Genomic DNA, 18,306 nt, shown 5'->3' on the forward strand with positions numbered 1-18,306 from the left:
AGGCTTGGCAGAGCATTACATGTTCCATAAAGCACTGAGAATAGATTTTGCCCCAAAGGTTCATAGCTACCCCATTTAATCCTGGAGGAAACCAGGCCAGCTTGTGTTCTCTGATTCATGTTATCTAGGATACTGCTTCATTGAACCAGTTGTTACTGCTGTTGTGGGAAAGAACATGTAACACTTAAGACATATGTGGTGGGCAGTTGTAATTAGAGATTATATGATCAGGTTTTAATCATTAAAGGATTGCTCAAAGTGTTATCATCCCTTTGACTGACAATGAATACATTTAGGACTTTAAAAAGTCCTTATCTCTCATGACTTTGACAATGTGATTTAACTAGAAGGTACAACTGACTTATAAGCAATGAGTTCAAACCATCTTTCTGGGTCAAACAGAGCATTTAAGTGAGATCTCCTGCAGTTATGTAACTGTGACAAAATCTACAGGAGTAAAATAAGAACATTTCCATATAAACCATTCTTCCACCATCAGACGATGAAACAGCACCACACACCAGAATCCCAATCACATGACAAACAGTTCCATTCATTTTCATTCCACTCTGCTGTCTCTACTTGTGCCAAGCTGACATAATGATCTGTCAGCAAGAAACTTTACAGCAGCCATGAATCTTGAAAATGCAAGTGTCAGTGGTTCTTCTTCAAATGCACATTTTAAATGTCCTTTTGATACAAGTTTGCATTTAGGCAATCCAAAGGATGCTGATGGTTTAGTTCAAAGTGTAACAATTGATTTCAATCTTGTTCATTTCCAGCTTTATAGGCTACTAGGTCAGCCCAAACAGAAAGTAATGTGTTGGGAGTCTTGACGGAGACGAGCACCTCACTCTTTGTGTGTCTATCCAGATTTGACTGGGTGAACAGCAGCTGGTTGTGGAGTGTGTGGCAAAGGACCATTTTAATAAAGGTTAGTTTAATAAAGGGGGGCAGTCATGGCCTGGTCTTGTGACCGGAGGGTTGTGGGTTCGATCCCCAGACCTGAGGCCATGACGGAGGTGCCCCTGAGCAAGGCCCTTAACCCTCAATGCTCACTTGTATAAAAATGAGATAAAATGTAAGTCGCTCTGGATAAGGGAGTCTGCCAAATGCCATAAATGTAATGTAAAATGTAGTGCTGTGAGATTCATTTTAACTCACATCACCCAACCTTACTCATCATCTGATAACCCTGCTTCACTCATCCAACACAATTCCCAAATCTATATCTATGATTCAGATGAAGTGGCCCAGACCCAATAGCTCACCCTCAAACACATTAAAGCGCATTATGTGCACTATTGTTAACATGTTCACATTAGTTAAAAACACAAAATAAACTGAAGTTGTGCCCACCAAACCCAGAATTCCAGGTGGTAGCAGATTCACTGCTGAATTTAAAGACTTATCCATAGTTCCAGCAATGATGAGTGCATCACCCTTCTGCACAGTGCCAGATATGAAGGGCAAATAAAATCTATAGTGGCCCAATAAAGCTTTGTAAAGCCTATATTACAACATTGAATACAATTTCATAACTGAACATAAAAAACCTGTGTTCTCATTGAAGTATAATACACTGTACTGTATGTTGCATTTGCTCAATCATGGCTGAAGCAAGTAGTAACATTGCAAATCCCCATAAACTCATTTAAATTCAACATCACATCGCACTTAGCACTTGGCTGCCAAAACTGGGGTATTCCTATTTGGGTGCTGTAACTCCTCCCAGTCAGCCTTATCGACATACCTTGCCATCTGTTTTAAACCACCAGTGACACATGCAGGGGTTCAGAAATAGCCACTACTTTGAAACCAGAAAGTTCTCCTAGCCACAGTGTGTTAGAGCATGTGGTAGTTATTTGAGTGCCCTCCATAATGTATTCAACAAGGACTAAGAAAGGGACTTAGGAAATGTCATTCCTGATCTTTAGAGAAGTGCAAAAAAAATAGTTTCTTTAGTGCTTAGTGCTATTTATCAGTTTTTTTTTCTTACGCTGGAAGACATTTCTTTAAAATGGCTGCAGCTTTGGGACAGTTCATGGAGTTTCACCCAGTTCATGGGACCAACGTGAGACTAGACAGCTCTGCAACTAAGGCCACCCGGGTCGAGAGTTTTGCAAATGGAATTTGCTTTAGTAAACATCCTTTGAACCCCGGAGAGATCTTCCTGGTGGAGATCGAGGACAAGGAGCTGGGCTGGTGTGGCCACCTCAGGATCGGCCTGACCGCGCATGACCCGGGGACACTGGACACGGTGCCTGAGTACTCTCTGCCTGACCTGGTGGACATGGGAGAAAGCTGGGTGTTTGCAATCACTCGAAACCACAATAAGGTTATCGAGCAGGAGGGTCACGAGGAGGCAGGCCAGGCAGCAGGTGTGAGGTCAGCGGATGGGGGAGATGAGATGGAAAATGCACCGAAAAAATTTTTCACCGACACCCATCTCTGTATAGAGAATGTGTGCATACCCAAGGATAAGCTTGTGGGACGCAGTCGGCCTGGGCGGTTCAGTCACATCCTGGACGATCTCTATAAGACCAACATCTTGCCTCCCACTGCCAGGCGCAGTCGCATAGGGGTGCTGTATGTGCCCAAAGGGCAAACCATTGCTGATTTGCATATTGTCATCAATGGTGAGGACATGGGTGCCTGTGCCAAAGCGATTCCCACCAGCAGGCCTCTCTATGCTGTCGTGGACGTGTTTGCTGCCACTAAATGCGTCCGAATTATCCAGGTGGAATATGGCTGTAAGTTCCATATTCAAATAAATTATCCAGATCTAACTTGTACACATACAGTTTACATTCAATTTTTGCTCATAAAGTAACATTATGATTTTCTCCATCCCCTTCTTTTGTAGTTTCCTCACTGCAGACGCTTTGTCGAAAGACTATTCAGAAGCATATTGTTCACAGAATGGCTCTGGACTGGTTGGAGCTTCCAGAGTTGCTTAAACGTTTCTGCAAATTTGAGTAACTAAGTGGTGAGAGAAAACCACTGGAATTACTCTGGTTGCATAAAATAATAGCCTTAAACTAAGAGATGGATTATCACACCTGCTGCACATAGTAAATACATAACGGACACTTCATTTCTTTTATAGTCACCTTCAGTGTCTTTGATGTGCAAAGTGTTCCTGTTTTCTCTAAGCCCTATTGCAAAATGTCTTGACAAATGTATTATGTGTAAGTTAATTGAAACATAATGAATATTTCGCCATCAACAAAGATATATATTTTGTTATTTAATAAAACAAATACCTAAAAGAGTCTGACCTCGTAGGTATGTTATGCATGTTAAGCAAAAATTAATCCAAAAATTATAAGCAAAAACTCCATTTACTGTTATTAATAGCGTCCATCAAAGACGTAAAACCCATGTATATTTCAATTTTAGATACTACACTGCCATCTACTGACGAAGCAAAGACTATACGTAATTATCACGTGACCGGAATTTTATTGTGCGCAATTCAAACATCCTTCGACCTGTATGTCGAATATATACAATCAAGTACTTTGACGGTGGTTATTTCGGTCAAAATGTCGTTTTGTTCTTTTTTCGGGAGGGAAGTCTACAAAGATCATTGTAAACCCGGTATGTCATTGATTTTAAGTATTTTTTATTTTATTGTGCGAACCGGCTTGACTATGACATAAGCTCATATGTAGCTGTGCTGTGCTCGTTACCTTATTTGTAAGCACTTTGATTAAACAGACAAGATAGGTAGCTACCGTAGTTAATTACTTGGCTATCTAGCCAAAACTAATATTGGTTAGACTAACAGCAAACATATTAGCCTACTTAAAGTCGCATAGGCTATTGCATTTTGCTGTCAAGTTTAACTAAAATGTTATGGCAGGACCCTAGCGTTTGCGGATTCTTATGTACTCTTTTAATATGTAATATAGCTAAAACATTTCTAAGTTAAATTATTATATCCAGTTAATTACCTAACTGTTCATTTTCTCTGTGCATAGGAATATATGTTTGCTCCCAGTGCGAACACCCACTCTTTTCGAGCACGTCCAAATATTACCATTCCTCTCCCTGGCCTGCTTTCACACACCCCATCCAAGAGGACAGTGTAACTAAAATTATGCAGTCACACACAGCATATAAGGTGAAAATATCTCCATTACTCCAATTCTAGTGAAAATGTCAGTCCTCGATTGTAGAACAGACATAAATAACTTCTGTAAGTATTTCGTTTGCTAACATTCTACCAGTTTATATTTGCTTTGTGTACAGGTTCTCTGTGGCAAGTGTGGAAATGGATTAGGCCATGAGTTTTTGAATGACGGACCAGAGGAAGGGTTGTCACGTTTCTGAATATTTAGCCACTCGCTGAAATTTATCCCAAAAGGTAATTATGCAGTAATTATGGTAATATATATTGGTGAATATTTTATTAATATTTTGAGGTTCATTAAGAAATAATTAATTACCCGTCTTTAACAGATAAGGCTGACAAATGCTAATGTGAAGAATGGGAGAATGAAGATGTTCTACAGCTGATGTTGATCATACAGTGTTGGATGCCACTTCATGAAGTAACAGGAAAAAATCCAGTGGGACATTCTGTGTACAGATGTTTGTGGCCATCCCGTTTTTATGACTAATGAAACAATAATTATTTTAGTACAAATATATAAATATGGTAAAATAGTTCTTCTAACTTATAAATATAGTTCTTCTAACTTATAAATATAATATAAACGTGTATTAAACGTTTTCTCAGTTTTCTGGAAGCACTGACATTGGTTTAATGTTTTTTTGTTTGTTTTTGTCTCGATGTCTCCACATATGCTTTAATACAGATCTACAGACTGTGTTATTGGGTAAAAATAATGTAATGCTGTCCATATTCTCTTGTTAATTAACTGGGGGAGTTAACGCCTCAATGGGCACATTGTTAATACCCCCACCCCACCTCATGCAGTTTCATACTTTCCCAAACCAATACAATATTTTAAAACGTATATATTATTTAAAGTGTTATACTGTTAAATAAGTAAATAAAATGTTCAGTTGATTCTCAACGCCGTCGTTATCGCTCCATCAGTTGCGCGCGACATACATATTCCAGAGTAATTGGTAGCTAGTTAGGTTAGGTGGTTTTCCTGTAGTTTTCTCTTCTTCAGCACTACATTGTAGAGTTAATTTGTGAAACTGACGTTTTCTGGTAAGATATAACTAATTAACTATAGTGTGGCAACCGAACGTATGTCAGACCTATTACAAGTACAATTTTACAACCGAGTTAGCAAAGCGAGGTAGTTCTGGCTATTTTAGCTAGCTAGTTAGCTTACTGACCAACATCTGTGGTGGCTCACACACTGGACATGTATGCTAAGCCCTCGTTCTCTTGAGTGTCTACTTTTTCAGGTGTAAAGATGGCAAATCCTCCCCTACAGAACTTTGTTTCAATATCTGCCTTAAATCAAAATACCTCACGCCCGGTGAGATTTTAATATTTGTCCTAGCTACTTCAATTTGATTGCAAATGTTAATGTGTTTGCATTACTGTTTTCACAACACAGAGCGTATCTGCCTATTGCTAAACAAAGGCCTAAATTATTGTAATTACTAATTATTAATGACTATTAAAACCAATTGGGTTTTCAGAATGTGGTCGGGATTATCATTGGAAAGACTGATGCAAGAGGATTTCCAGATAGGAAAAGTTAGTGACTTCACAATTTAAATAATTTGTGGCCCATGACTTTTTTAATTACTATTTTAAGTATATTTATGTAGTTTTCTTCTTCCCACTTAACCACTAAAATATTCTCTTGAATCCAGTGCCTTCTATTTTTACATATTTTTTACATTTTATATGAGTCATCAGTAAAGTGCTCTTCACATTTCAGATGTTGGGTCTGAAAGATTCACTTTCAGCTTCACCATTAAAGACTCACCAGACCATTTCATCAATGTATCTTCATGGGGAAAAGAGGAGTATATTCAAGGGCTTTGCAGCCACTTCAGAATTGGAGACTGTGGTGAGAAATACCTTCTGAAAACTTTTAACGATTACATACTACTGGTCACATACAGAAAGCCACAACTCATAGTTCAGACTTTCAGTTATTTTTGTTAATAACACATTTGTTTCAGTTATCATTGAAAATCCTCTTGTTGCTGCCAAAGATCCTGAGAAAGAGGACAGGTTCTGTCCTTCAACCCCAAGGTAAAACTTGACGTTTAAAAATCTTAGGGAAATATGCAATATAAAAATATGATGTTTTGTATATAATTGTCTCTGAGCAACAGAATACCACAGTAATACATTACCAATGAAGCAGGCAATGTACATAGTTTTTTTTCTTAATATTTAAAAAGTTTCATGTTGTCCCTCAGTTTCTACAGACTGCTGGTGACAGAGGCTCACTCAAGCATAAGGATGTGTTCAGATTTAGACACAGAGACCAGGCTTCTTCCTCTGTTTCACATACCAGTAAAGGACTCTAGGGACTTCTACACACTGGGAGATATTACTGCAAATGGACAAAGCCTAGATGGAAATTTAATTAACATTTTAGCTGCTGTGCGATCGGTAGGATACTATCATATACCCTGGCAAAGAGAAAATTTTACCAACAAGAATAAATTTGTACATGGTTTATATGTTGTATTTCATTCTATCCCCTCAAGGTTGGTGAACCAAAGTACTTTACTTCTTCAGATGGAAGGAAAGGACAGAGGCTAGAGACTAGGCTCTTTGATGAGACTTTGACATCCTTCCCTTTAATATGGCATGTTTAATTCCCTTTAAACTGGCATGTTGATTTACAAATCTGTAATTTAATCACTGTGATATACTATTTATATTTTCTCATGTTTTCATTCATAGTTGGGATCGAGAGACAATTCAGCTTGTGCAGACACTGACACCACAAGAAACTGGTATACTAATTTACGGCTTTTTACATGACTGTGTTTAACATTAGGTTTTAAGGCATTTAAAGGCATATTTTAAGGCATTTATATTTAACTTCTAGTGCTCTTCATAGCGGATGCTCGCATCAGCTTTGACACGTTTCGTAACAGTATGGTAGCAACAGTCACCTCAAAAACAATCATTACAATCAACCCTGGTAGGTCAATTTGTACATGACATTTAAAACTTTTCCTATAAAAATGTAGCTCTTAAACAGTGGTGGTTTTAGTCAAACTATATTTGTAACCGTTTTCTTTTTAATATATAGATACATCAGAAGCCAATCAGCTATTCAGTTATGCAAGAGAATTATCAGAAAATGGACAGCTAAATGAGCAAGAACTGAGTGAAAATGAATCTTGTAAGTAAAAAAAAATCATTTTAATGCCATACATGAATATTAAATGATAATAGAGTGCCTTCAGAGAGATACTGAACCAGTGTGTTTATTTCAGTGGAATCTGTTAGTGATGTGCTGACAGTGAGTCAAATTAAAGCGATAGCCCAAGAAAGTTGTGACGCCTTCTATGGTATTACATATGGGTTCATCACCACTCTAGGATTGGATTCCTCCATATCCAAAATTATTCAGAGCAGGTGGTAAGTCAAAAATGCTTTGTGGTTATGTGAGACCTATCTTGTGACATTCCTCTTCTTGACAGAATTTTTCTGAATCTGAATGAGTATCCTTTATGCTCTAGTGCCAAATGCAAATTTCAAGTCAGTGAAGAAGTTGGGATGTGTACAAACACAGGCTGTTCAAATCAAGGACAGTCACTTGTAGTGACAACAACCTTTCATCTGTTGGTGGATATCAGCGATCACACTGGAACTCTGCAGACGTGCAGCCTGTCAGGAACAGTTGCTGAAAAAACCCTGGGATGTACTGTGAGTTCAGAAAACTCAGATTTTCTTTTTTATGAATGGACCAAGCTTGTATGCAATACAATTACAATTTTTTAAATATAAAATTTTGTCATATTTTCCTATAATATAAATAATGTGTTAGGAACATGGGGATTTGTTTTATTTGCAGATGGCATGGAAATTTCAGTGCCACAGTCCACAGTCAGCCATAAAATTGTTTAGTTATTGTAAATACAATGCATGTCCTCATGTGGTCTACATAGAATGTGATCTACATTTAACTGGGGTTCATTAAATAAGGGGACAGAACATAGGAATAGAAGGTGGAATCGTTATATAGGTTTTGTGATTTAATGTGGATTTACAAAAGCAGACATTGTTTCTATTTCAGTCTGAGGAATTCATGTGTCTCTCAGAGCCTGAACGAACAGCTATGAAGTGGAGGTTTCTCCTAGAAAGATGCAAAATTTATCTGAAGGTTTTAACATGCTTTTTTCTGGTATTTTTATGTTTTGAGTCCTACATAATTTATTCTCCTGTAGGGCTCTAACACTAGTTCAGCCATATCTTTTAATTATAGACTGCTGTTTTTATCAAATACTAATTTTAGTCAACTTGCATAATTACAAATTCACGAAGCCTGAATTCTTTTAAATTCATTTTTTAATTGAATGGTTTGAATGCTGCATCAAAATCATGCATGTGAAATCATAAATCAGATATATATGGTAAAAAAGAATTGTAAATTATTACATGTACTAAAATACAATTAATAATGTTAAGTGTGTGTACTGTGGATTTCTGCCCATTTTTAACAGTGTAGATCACATTTCCAGGTTTTGTTTGTCAACATTGTGTCTTAGAGCATTTCTAAATAGGTTATTTTTCTTTTCTTTTGATCAGATTGTTCCATCCTCTAAAAGTAAAAATGGGATGAGAGTGACTATCCTGTCCTGTTCACACACTGATCCAGTGGAAGTGAATCAAAGCATGGCTGCCTTCACATGAGTCTACCGGAGCATGTCTGCCTTGACTCTCACTGTGTGCTAAACAACATAGCCATCTGATATTGTGCAAAGGGATTCATATAAGTGTTATACTGTTGAGGTTACATGTTACACGTTAAATGAAAATATATTACAGTTAACTAAGTAAATCAGAAGTCAGGCAGGATGCATTATGTCATGAAAAGTGTGTTTATGTGTGTGTGGGTTATACGTATGACATGATGTTGTAAATATGTATTGGTATATGTATATTTATTCATATTTATATATGACAATAGTTATGTATGGTTGGTATATGCATATTTATTCATATTTATATATGACAATATTTATGTATTATTTGCATGGTTTCCTCGATATATAAAATGAATATTCTGAAATACATTAAATACATTTGACATTTCTCTTGTAAATGTGTTGGTGTCCTTGTTCTATGGCGGAACCAATGAACGTATAATGTGTTTCAGTGGGGTTGTGCTCGGTGAGGCCATCCGTGTGTAGTACTGGCCTTTATTTTAAATTCTGTGAGTTTAGCTCTTAATAGTTAAGAATTTTCACCTTCTGTGCTTTTACTTAGATTAGTCGTGCATCTTCTATCAGGTAAGGAAGACTTTTATCTACGTTTCACGTGTTGACGAGGATGCTGTCTGACATTTAGGATTATTGTCGCTAGCTACTAGCTAGTTGGCTAGTTAATTCAGCTTCCCCTGTATACAATCTAGTCAGGATAGGTAAATATCCTCCACAGTAGCCTGTACTACTAGCTAAGATTCTGGTATTAATTCGTTGTTTGGGTGTTGCACCAAAATATTTATTATTTTGTTTTCAGTTTTTTATAGGTGAAAACGGCCGAGCACTAGAAAATTAACAATGAATGTAAACCAAGGTACAGTTGGGAGCGATCCAGTGATCCTTGCCACCGCTGGATATGACCACACTGTGCGGTTTTGGCAGGCACACAGTGGTATTTGCACAAGAACCGTTCAGCACCAGGACTCTGTATCCTTTTAGATGAGAAATGTCGGGTTTTATACATTTGTGCACTGCATTTGTGTATAACTTGAAGTGTTGTACTACGTTACAATGTACTTTTAACAATACCAAATTGAATGCATAGTTGCTTAAATCACACTCGGCGAAGGACGACTTAACTCAAACATCAGCAGGTGAATTCTTTAGAGGTAACACCTGACAGGAGCATGATCGCAGCAGCTGGTATGTTAAGATATACAGACGAATGTGAACTCTTTACTAGTGTTTGCGTTCTTTAGTGTGGGTTTTTACTCTTTTTCTGTTTTCAGGTTATCAGCACATACGCATGTATGACCTAAACTCAAATAATCCAAACCCAGTAATCAACTATGATGGTGTTAGCAAAAATATTACATCAGTGGGCTTCCATGAAGACGGGAGATGGATGTACACTGGAGGAGAAGACTGCATGGCACGCATCTGGGATCTTAGGTTTTAAATAATTCAATTATTTTGCTTAAATGATTAGAATGATTGAAATGCTTAGACTTCAAACATCATGTAAAATTTCCTGTATTCACTCAGGTCAAGAAATCTGCAGTGTCAAAGAATCTTCCAGGTCAATGCTCCGATTAACTGTGTGTGCCTTCACCCCAACCAAGTAAGAGTGTGTTTAGTGCACTTCATGCTTCTCATAAGAAAATTCCTGTTACTGTAGATTTGTTGCCCTTTCTTAATTCTTTCCTTTAGAGGGAGTTAAAGGAGTAGCACATGTTTTTTTCTTGTCTCTTCTTTTTGTAAGGCTGAATTGTTTGTTGGTGATCAAAGTGGTGTGATCCATATCTGGGATCTTAAAACGGACCATAATGAGCAGCTCATCCCAGAACCAGAGGTGTCTGTGAACTCTGTGCACATTGATCCTGACGCTAGCTACATGGCTGCTGTCAATAGCTCAGTGAGTATAATTCTTCAGCTTGCTCTCTCACACTGTGATTATTCTCTTTTGTATGCACTTAACTTGTTTGGAATTAACTCTAAGTGACTGACGTACTATTCAAATGATTCCTATTGTTTTCTACCACAGGGTAACTGTTATGTCTGGAATTTGGCTGGAGGAATTGGTGATGAGGTGACTCAGCTTATTCCCAAGACTAAAATCCCTGCTCACAAACGCTATTCTTTGCGCTGCAAATTTAGTCCTGACTCCACGTAAGTTAATCGTTAATAATAATTTCGAAAAAATCATGTGTTTGTTTCCAGTGACACAAGTAGGCTAATTGATTTTAACTGTTGGCACCTATATATTGTGATCAAAATTCCCTTGTAGACTGCTGGCCACCTGCTCTGCTGACCAGACATGTAAGATCTGGAGAACCTCCAACTTCTCACTGATGACAGAGTTGAGCATTAAGAGTAACAACCCCGGAGAGACATCCCGTGGCTGGATGTGGGACTGCGCATTCTCTGGAGACTCCCAGTACATCGTCACAGGTGAGCATGTGGAAGAGCAATTCTCAGAACCCAGTATGTCTCATTATATTACTCCCATTCTGGGAGTGAGTCTCTTTTACCATGCATTTGAAAATACTTCCATAGCTACATTTTCCCAATTAAAAAATTACTAATCTACCTACTAATCTTAACACTCTTGAGGTACAATTTTGTTGTAAATACCTGACACTGATGTTATGGTTTTTTAAATAATCCATGATGGATATAATTTTTTGCACTTTCACATGAAAGAATGTTTATATGTTTCCATGCCCTGTTGCTCCTGTTTTTCTCAGCCTCTTCAGACAACCTGGCACGCCTGTGGTGTGTGGAGACTGGGGAGATCAAGCGGGAGTACAGCGGCCATCAGAAGGCTGTGGTGTGTTTGGCTTTTAACGACAGTGTGCTTGGGTGATACAGTGTGCTGTAATACCAGCAGAACTATTTAACATGACCTTTGTCAGGCTGCTCCCATCACTAAGTTGTTGTACTGTGCATTGCATCAACCATCATGATTGCTGATGTTAGACGATGGTTATTACACAGATTGCACTTGTAAGTAGGGCATCGTGCTTATGACAGAAGTGATGTGATCATTCTTAATGACATACTGTTGTATATATTTAATGACAATATGCAGTTTGTGCGAATGAGTCAGTATTCCTTGGGAACATAAGTGACTCATCAGACCAATCACTTCTGTACTATTCAGAGAGAACATCTTGAGAGAACACTCAAGGGCTCTCAGTGGAAAGTTCTATGATTCATCTTGAGTCATTTGTGATGTGCAGAATTACACAACAAAGGGTGCCTGATTTAGTAGGTATCCTACTATATATGTTGCACTAGAAGTCAAATAGGCATGATTTGCAGATCTATTTCGATCATATTAAGAAATGTAAGCATTTCTAAAATGTAAACAAAATTTAATATTAATACACATTCAGCTTGTATATCAAAATCCTAAAAGTACATGCTTATTAACATTTTAAGCAGTATAAACAGTAGAATAATTCACTTTTAGATAATTGGAAGGAACCAGAAATCACTGAATCATTACCATTCTTTTTTTATTAAAATGTGTGGCATAGTACTGAACTGGGCTAAAGTTGCTATGAATCTTAGTTTTTAAATGTCCCATATTTTGAGATCTTTGACATTTCGTTGGCTCTCTCCACCAATACTGTTCAGCCGGTCCCCTACATATCTATTTATAACTACCATCTTAAGTAAAATGAATATCCATAAATTGTCATTTATTGTCTTTTTATACTGGTGGTTTTAAGCACCAAAGTATTAGTATACTTCTACAACATTGTTGTGTTTTCCACTCAGACAAATGGTTCACTCAATATAATGGTGCTTTATTATAGACCAGCAGTGCAGTTACTCATCTGCATCAGGTTACAAGAAATACTAGTGGCAACGAGTCTTTCAGTTGAGTAACATTGAAACGGCGAGGGTCGGGCGGATGGTTTACAGAGCAGAAGGGCGATGAGTGTAACTTCAAAGATTACATGGCAGGATTCTGTGGATGGTTGTGTTCGAGCGATGGTCTGTAACTGGTTTAGGGTGCAGCTCCCTTTAGCTGCTTTTAGCAATGGCCACCTGGATATTGCTCTGTGCCAGATCTGAGGTGCAGGGAGAAAGCGAGCCAAGCCATGCACGCCACCCTCTGACGGAAGGAGACTCACTCTGGCAGGTAGTAGAAACACACAGACACGCAGATGTTGCTGGGGAAACAGATGTCGATGCAGAAGTAAATGAGTCTTTCTTTGGGACCTGCGGGGTGGTGTGAGAAGCCCAGGTGAGTGCGGTGGAACACTGAGCACTGATATCAATCACAATATCACCGCATTTACCCAAATCTTGTTTCCATTAGTCACTACTCCTCTAGAAAAGGTCACAACTGAAGTGCTGGATTGTGTTTCTTTGTCATGCATTGCTCTTTAAAGAGCTCCCCACTGTGTCGATTTACTTAGCTTGTTATGCAATACCTGATTTCTACACACTTTCATATTTTGTCTTTATGATGACAAAAGGAATAAACATCTTGTTATAACAAATCTCTGAGATTTCAAAATATGATTATATCAATTATGACTAAACTATTTACATTTAGTGTAGGCTGAGTTTGTAAGGGATGTCTTACTGTCAGATCTTGTGGTCCAGTACACAGGTTTCTGATGGCAGAGAGTCTGCAGTGGTTTCTGAAGTGTTGAGGAATCCACACGGCTGCCTCCTAAAACACCCAAAAACTCCATGTGTCTCTGGGTCTCGTTACTCACCAGCCAGACCTGAGTCACCTGAAATAATCATACTGAGAATTATTGCAGTGTGAGGAATTGTGGCTACATGGTGCCATACAAATCTGTTTATTGTATGGTTTTAATTAAACACAAAGTTTGTAATTACACCATTTATTGTGTTCTTTAAAAAGTTAAATAATGCAAAATTATTTTAACTCATGCCAAGATTTCTACCATGATGCGCGGCATGTCACCAATAACAATTCAACCATTCTCTGCAGATCATATCCCAGCACAGAAACACCTCGATAACTGCCAAGAGAAGTGTGTCCCGCACAGGTCTCGGCCCTGTTAACGGAAGGGCTACCTTTCTTCCCAGTAGGGGCTTAGAACAGGAAAAAGCCAACAGTGTGTCCATTGTACACTCTGCAGTCCCATTCTGTAACGGGATCTGTGGAGGGCGGATCAGATGTGCTAAGGAATTCAAGACGAGCCGGGCCAAGCTTGCCTGAACTCTGTGCGGTCCATTACTCCTTTTCTGGACTCACAGAAAAGAAAGCAGCCAAAAGAGCTCTCTAATCAGCTCAGGAGCACTGGGGTGGGTGCTGTGTTCAAGTGTCAGTCAACCTGCAAGCAACAGCACTTAGACGAGGGCACAAGCCTTCTGCTGATCCTCCTGTGAGGTCATGTCATGTTTCAGGAACTCCACGGCTAAAATGCCAACGTGTAGGAAAATATATTTTTTTATCTTTCATGAAGAGGTTAGCCTTTTGAGAGGCTATTACGTAAATGTTGTTACCTGTTCTGACTCATTCAGGAGAATGTGCATGTTTTCATAATCTGTCGTCTCCATTTTACGAAGAAAGCAGGTATCCTGGCTGTCTGGTTTATAGCATACAAGGCCCTGAATGGGAGACATGACAAGGCTCTGTAGACAAAAAATATCTTGCTTCAAATGTGGATACAAAAAGAGAAGGAGCTTACATGTTTAATGTCAAAGAGTACTGTAGAGGTGTGGTTGGCCTGAGTCACAGAATAAGTCACTATGTTGTTGTGTTTGTCCACTAGCGCCGATTGGTTTATCAGAGCAGCAGGATGATCAGGGGTTGTGATTCGGACAACCTGCAATGAAGACTGCTAACATTTAATTGTTTTGTTTGTTAGGGTTTCCCATAACCATCAAATTGACTTAATGGTTTGCAATCAAACAATAAAAAATTTGATTCAATATACAGCTTTAATTTCTAGAACGCAATGTTACATTTGCATATTCACCTGTAGGATTTATTGTTTCACACATTTAAAATGTAACCATTTTACTGTAAGTTTATTTGAAAATGGTGTTGATTTGAGGTGTGTACCGTGATTCTTACCTGTGTATCTGACTGGAGTGCTAACTTCCCAATGACAACGAAGGCAATGGTAACAATGAGCAGCATGGCTGCAAGGCTGCTCCAGAACACCCTGGGAGGAAACCTGGATGAGCCTACCGGGCCACAGTGCTAAGACACAACAAATACAGAAATATAACTGTGCCCAAACAATGCTGTACTGATATGTTTCAAATGAGAGGCCCACACTTTCTGCAAGCAAGTCAAATGAACATTTTGATCTATATTACAGTCAGTGGGTATTCTCTGTAAATGCTTTAGCTGGACCAAATAATTAATTAAGCAATGGTCAGCATACCACCTGCTTTATGTTATTACATTTCAAGGTAAAAGCAATCTTGTTGATGCAAACAAATCGAAAGAAAAGTAGTCATTCAGAAAGCTTCACAAAATCTCACCATGCATCGTGGGTCCTCCAGATTGGTGTCTGAATATTTCCAACACCTCACCATTCTGCATTTAGTTGCTTCGCCTCACAGTCCCTCGTCTTCCCCCTCTGCATCAGGCTGTGTTCATGCCTGGGACTAATCAAGAGAGCCTGTCGTATACCTATCCAGCACCTCAGTGCCATTCTTTAACAACTCCCCCACCTCATTCACTACCACACCAGATCGTCCAACCCACTGGCTACTACCCCACCTTGGACAATAGACAAAGGGGAGAGGCAGTTTTTTTCTGTGGACAGGGCTTGTCATCGCAAAGAGTCAGTTATTTTAGAGATCCATTGCTCTTGCCCTTTAGCTGCTGACTGCCCAAGGTGACTTTAATTTCAGGCACTGTAATGATCACGGAAACATCAGGTAATGGCTTAATTACAGGTAATATATTGAATATTGTGACACTACACAGTGATTTTGATTCTGGTAAATATTTATTTCATCTTCATAAGAGGAGCATTTTGTTCGAGGCAAGGCAAAAACTGACGACATAAAGGAGTTGTGGTAAAATTAATAAGGATGACCATTAAGATTAATTGCACTCATTTTTCACCTTTTAAACTCTACAAGCAGGCAAAAAATGCAAAGAGTCTTCATATTTAACTAATGTTTGGTACTATGTGACACTCAAATCTCTAAGCACAAATTACTGTATAATCATATAACTAACATAGTTCATCTAGTCTACTGGAAGTACCTGAGTTTTTTAAATACATAATATTAAAATGCATCACATGCGCTTAAATATCTGTATATGTTATAATTTAGTGTTGATATCTTAAGTCTAACAAAAAAGTAAGATGACTGGGGATGGGGAGACAATAAGTCAAGTTACTATCAAACACTGCACCTGATAAAATTTACAATGGAAAACATTTTTATCTATCAAATTATTAGTGTAATATAACATGTTCACACTATCAACATCAGTATGCACTCTCCACTGCAAATTACTCCGTCTCATGTTGGATGGAAATGTGTGAATATCCATCTATCACTCTTTATAAGAGTAAATAAATAGCAAAGTTCCTGAACGTGCTTTTTGTTCATTAGCTTCACTTGTGTTCGTGCTGCACGACTGTTAATTCCTAATACATTTGCCTATCCTTGTAAGGCGGGTAAAATCTCTGCGATGCTATCAACATAATAGTCAGGCACCATTTCTTGACGAATTGGGCATCCACTTCTTTGATGGGCCTCCGCATCGGATACCGTTGATACTCCAGTCAAGGTCAGCAGAGTCTTCAGGCCACAGCTGGAGCCTAACATTATGTCTGTGTCCAGTCTGTCTCCAACCATGAGACACTTGTTGGGGTCTAAGCCAAACTGGCTGGCCACACATTTAAACATGAAAGTGCTAGGTTTCCCAACAATCTGAGCCTGACGCTGTGCTGCTGTCTCCACAGCTTTTAAAAGACAACCAGTCCCTGTGGTTAAAAAAGAAGCAGGTATATGCGTTAACATCCATGTACAAATGCTGTTTTAATTTTATATCACAATTACAATTAATCATTAAAAACAAAATCGTTATGAGAGCTGGTATAGTCACCTGGAACTGCTTTGCCACCTTCCAGTGGGAGCCTCGTATCTGTGTTTGTGCCGACGAACTGACACTCTGGGTCGAAGAGGTACTGCATAGCTCGATTTAGCTTCGTATAACTGAAGTGTTCGTCAAACCCGACCAATACGGCTTTCACCTCTGGATCCAGAGGAACATTTGCCCAGTCATTCTGAACTCCTGATATATGGTCAGGACCCACACCAACCGTCTGAATTCCCATGGCTTCAAGTTCTTGTCTCATCGCATTGCTGCCTATGAGGTAGACCTTACCGTCGAGTTTGCACACAGTTTTGAGGTACACCGCCGAGCAGTAAGCCGTTCCGAATACCTCGTCTTCGCTGGCATTAAAACCTAGTTTGGCCAATTTATCCGCATACATTTTTCGAGTTTTAGTGCTGTTGTTTGTGACAAAAAATACACGCTTGCCACAATTTTTCAGCGAATTGATTACTTCGGGGGCGCCAGGAATGACTTGATCCCCTCGCCATATGACACCGTCGCAGTCGAACAGCACACTGTCCACGGAGCCGAGCAGCTCTTTGACCCAAGGACCGCTTAGATGGACGCATTTAGACACAGCCATCGGCAAACGGACGAATACTCTTGTTAGCGGAAAACGTGAACCCAATTTCGGCGCCGTCCAAATCCACTTGCTGGTCAGCGGCTTCGGTATTGACAAGCGCCCAAGCCTGTCACGGAGACACCGGGGATAACGGGGCTGTTAAAAGAAAGAGCCGCGACCGGAGCCCTGCGAGACGTTAGTAATTCATTCGCATAACACATAGCTAGTTTGACCTTAGCGTACAAGTCATTCGTTCACTTCCGCACCGGTTTAAAGCGACAGAAACATAGAGACGAGTCTATATGAATAGTTAGAAAATGTTACTTTCTATCCATTGAATGATGGACATAATCAAGAAAAATAAAGAAATCTACCGCTGTGTAGATTAATTGTAGGCAGTTGTTTAGGAGACAGCAAAAAACCTTTAGGGAATATGGGTAAAGTTGGGTAGCGGCCAAAGCGCAATACTTAAGACTGAGCCTCAAAATCTTCATGTGGTTGTCATTTAATTATATAAAAAACTAGTTTAGTTAATATTTCTGATGTCAGTATTTAAACGTTAAAGCACTGTAGATGCGGAGTCATTTCCGGGGCCGTGGCTCAGTCTACTTCAAAGTCAGAAGCGCGAGAAGAGAGGCAACGGCACTCTGAGGCAATTACGTTAAGGTTATAAAAACCTACATTTTGATTAGGGGTTTCTAAAGTTTTTACGTAGTAAAACTACACTTGTACATTATTTTAGTTGACATTTTCGTCTGTGACAAAATCTTGTTAAGTAGGCTATGTTGAGTATTTTGCCCAGGCCACTGTGATACTTCTG

The 18,306-nt window shown here is 38.9% G+C and overlaps 6 protein-coding genes across 9 annotated transcripts; 4 read left to right on the forward strand and 2 right to left on the reverse strand.

The window, feature by feature from the left end:
* Positions 1 to 1,769: 1,769 nt before the first annotated feature.
* On the forward strand, positions 1,770 to 3,277 carry neurl2 (neuralized E3 ubiquitin protein ligase 2). The gene is made up of 2 exons (XM_077000294.1): positions 1,770 to 2,753; positions 2,867 to 3,277. The coding sequence occupies exons 1-2, from the start codon at positions 2,021 to 2,023 to the stop codon at positions 2,980 to 2,982; spliced, it is 849 nt and encodes a 282-aa protein (XP_076856409.1). The 5' UTR covers positions 1,770 to 2,020; the 3' UTR covers positions 2,983 to 3,277.
* Positions 3,278 to 3,422: 145 nt separating this feature from the next.
* Positions 3,423 to 5,048, forward strand: msrb1b (methionine sulfoxide reductase B1b). The gene is made up of 4 exons (XM_077000298.1): positions 3,423 to 3,603; positions 3,987 to 4,129; positions 4,258 to 4,372; positions 4,468 to 5,048. The coding sequence occupies exons 1-4, from the start codon at positions 3,549 to 3,551 to the stop codon at positions 4,485 to 4,487; spliced, it is 333 nt and encodes a 110-aa protein (XP_076856413.1). The 5' UTR covers positions 3,423 to 3,548; the 3' UTR covers positions 4,488 to 5,048.
* A 4-nt stretch (positions 5,049 to 5,052) lies between these two features.
* On the forward strand, positions 5,053 to 9,150 carry meiob (meiosis specific with OB-fold). 3 transcript variants are annotated; one of them, XM_077000289.1, is made up of 14 exons: positions 5,053 to 5,191; positions 5,395 to 5,468; positions 5,635 to 5,692; positions 5,880 to 6,011; positions 6,127 to 6,199; positions 6,370 to 6,565; positions 6,664 to 6,764; positions 6,863 to 6,915; positions 7,011 to 7,106; positions 7,218 to 7,310; positions 7,405 to 7,549; positions 7,651 to 7,837; positions 8,208 to 8,294; positions 8,720 to 9,150. In XM_077000289.1, exons 2-14 carry the CDS (start codon positions 5,403 to 5,405, stop codon positions 8,822 to 8,824), a joined length of 1,392 nt encoding a protein of 463 aa, XP_076856404.1. In that variant the 5' UTR covers positions 5,053 to 5,191; positions 5,395 to 5,402; the 3' UTR covers positions 8,825 to 9,150. The 3 variants fall into 3 exon arrangements, with proteins under 3 accessions (XP_076856404.1, XP_076856403.1, XP_076856405.1); XM_077000288.1 differs by having other exon boundaries at positions 5,185 to 5,468; XM_077000290.1 differs by lacking the exon at positions 8,208 to 8,294 and having other exon boundaries at positions 5,185 to 5,468.
* Positions 9,151 to 9,274: 124 nt separating this feature from the next.
* Positions 9,275 to 12,251, forward strand: mlst8 (MTOR associated protein, LST8 homolog (S. cerevisiae)). The gene is made up of 9 exons (XM_077000292.1): positions 9,275 to 9,423; positions 9,653 to 9,822; positions 9,987 to 10,038; positions 10,125 to 10,287; positions 10,381 to 10,456; positions 10,598 to 10,750; positions 10,880 to 11,004; positions 11,123 to 11,286; positions 11,583 to 12,251. The coding sequence occupies exons 2-9, from the start codon at positions 9,694 to 9,696 to the stop codon at positions 11,699 to 11,701; spliced, it is 981 nt and encodes a 326-aa protein (XP_076856407.1). The 5' UTR covers positions 9,275 to 9,423; positions 9,653 to 9,693; the 3' UTR covers positions 11,702 to 12,251.
* Positions 12,252 to 12,665: 414 nt separating this feature from the next.
* bricd5 (BRICHOS domain containing 5) lies at positions 12,666 to 15,597 on the reverse strand. 2 transcript variants are annotated; one of them, XM_077000296.1, is made up of 6 exons: positions 15,325 to 15,597; positions 14,909 to 15,037; positions 14,520 to 14,669; positions 14,335 to 14,439; positions 13,439 to 13,592; positions 12,666 to 13,068 (listed from the first exon to the last, which is right to left on the reverse strand). In XM_077000296.1, exons 1-6 carry the CDS (start codon positions 15,376 to 15,378, stop codon positions 12,977 to 12,979), a joined length of 684 nt encoding a protein of 227 aa, XP_076856411.1. In that variant the 5' UTR covers positions 15,379 to 15,597; the 3' UTR covers positions 12,666 to 12,976. The 2 variants fall into 2 exon arrangements, with proteins under 2 accessions (XP_076856411.1, XP_076856412.1); XM_077000297.1 differs by having other exon boundaries at positions 12,930 to 13,068; positions 14,520 to 14,657.
* Positions 15,598 to 15,816: 219 nt separating this feature from the next.
* On the reverse strand, positions 15,817 to 18,107 carry pgp (phosphoglycolate phosphatase). Its single transcript, XM_077000293.1, has 2 exons — positions 16,913 to 18,107; positions 15,817 to 16,790 (listed from the first exon to the last, which is right to left on the reverse strand). Exons 1-2 carry the CDS (start codon positions 17,505 to 17,507, stop codon positions 16,465 to 16,467), a joined length of 921 nt encoding a protein of 306 aa, XP_076856408.1. The 5' UTR covers positions 17,508 to 18,107; the 3' UTR covers positions 15,817 to 16,464.
* Positions 18,108 to 18,306: the final 199 nt, after the last annotated feature.

This window comes from Brachyhypopomus gauderio, chromosome 3, assembly GCF_052324685.1.
Source record: "Brachyhypopomus gauderio isolate BG-103 chromosome 3, BGAUD_0.2, whole genome shotgun sequence".
Lineage (NCBI taxonomy): Eukaryota > Metazoa > Chordata > Actinopteri > Gymnotiformes > Hypopomidae > Brachyhypopomus > Brachyhypopomus gauderio.

What these genes read in the sequence shown, in the direction of transcription:
- neurl2 (XM_077000294.1), top strand. Translation starts at nt 2,021, where the DNA reads ATGGCTGCAGCTTTGGGACAGTTCATGGAGTTTCACCCAGTTCATGGG. An exon ending in TATCCAGGTGGAATATGGCT is followed by an intron (nt 2,754 to 2,866) that starts GTAAGTTCCATA and finishes CTTCTTTTGTAG; the next exon opens with TTTCCTCACTGCAGACGCTT.
- meiob (XM_077000289.1), top strand. Translation starts at nt 5,403, where the DNA reads ATGGCAAATCCTCCCCTACAGAACTTTGTTTCAATATCTGCCTTAAAT. An exon ending in ATCAAAATACCTCACGCCCG is followed by an intron (nt 5,469 to 5,634) that starts GTGAGATTTTAA and finishes TTGGGTTTTCAG; the next exon opens with AATGTGGTCGGGATTATCAT. An exon ending in ACATCCTTCCCTTTAATATG is followed by an intron (nt 6,765 to 6,862) that starts GCATGTTTAATT and finishes TTTCATTCATAG; the next exon opens with TTGGGATCGAGAGACAATTC.
- mlst8 (XM_077000292.1), top strand. Translation starts at nt 9,694, where the DNA reads ATGAATGTAAACCAAGGTACAGTTGGGAGCGATCCAGTGATCCTTGCC. An exon ending in TGGCTGCTGTCAATAGCTCA is followed by an intron (nt 10,751 to 10,879) that starts GTGAGTATAATT and finishes TTTCTACCACAG; the next exon opens with GGTAACTGTTATGTCTGGAA. An exon ending in CTCCCAGTACATCGTCACAG is followed by an intron (nt 11,287 to 11,582) that starts GTGAGCATGTGG and finishes TGTTTTTCTCAG; the next exon opens with CCTCTTCAGACAACCTGGCA.
- bricd5 (XM_077000296.1), bottom strand. Translation starts at nt 15,378, where the DNA reads ATGGTGAGGTGTTGGAAATATTCAGACACCAATCTGGAGGACCCACGA. An exon ending in TACTCTTTGACATTAAACAT is followed by an intron (nt 14,440 to 14,519) that starts GTAAGCTCCTTC and finishes TCTCCCATTCAG; the next exon opens with GGCCTTGTATGCTATAAACC. An exon ending in TCCTGAATGAGTCAGAACAG is followed by an intron (nt 13,593 to 14,334) that starts GTAACAACATTT and finishes TGATTATTTCAG; the next exon opens with GTGACTCAGGTCTGGCTGGT.
- pgp (XM_077000293.1), bottom strand. Translation starts at nt 17,507, where the DNA reads ATGGCTGTGTCTAAATGCGTCCATCTAAGCGGTCCTTGGGTCAAAGAG. An exon ending in AGGTGGCAAAGCAGTTCCAG is followed by an intron (nt 16,791 to 16,912) that starts GTGACTATACCA and finishes TTTTAACCACAG; the next exon opens with GGACTGGTTGTCTTTTAAAA.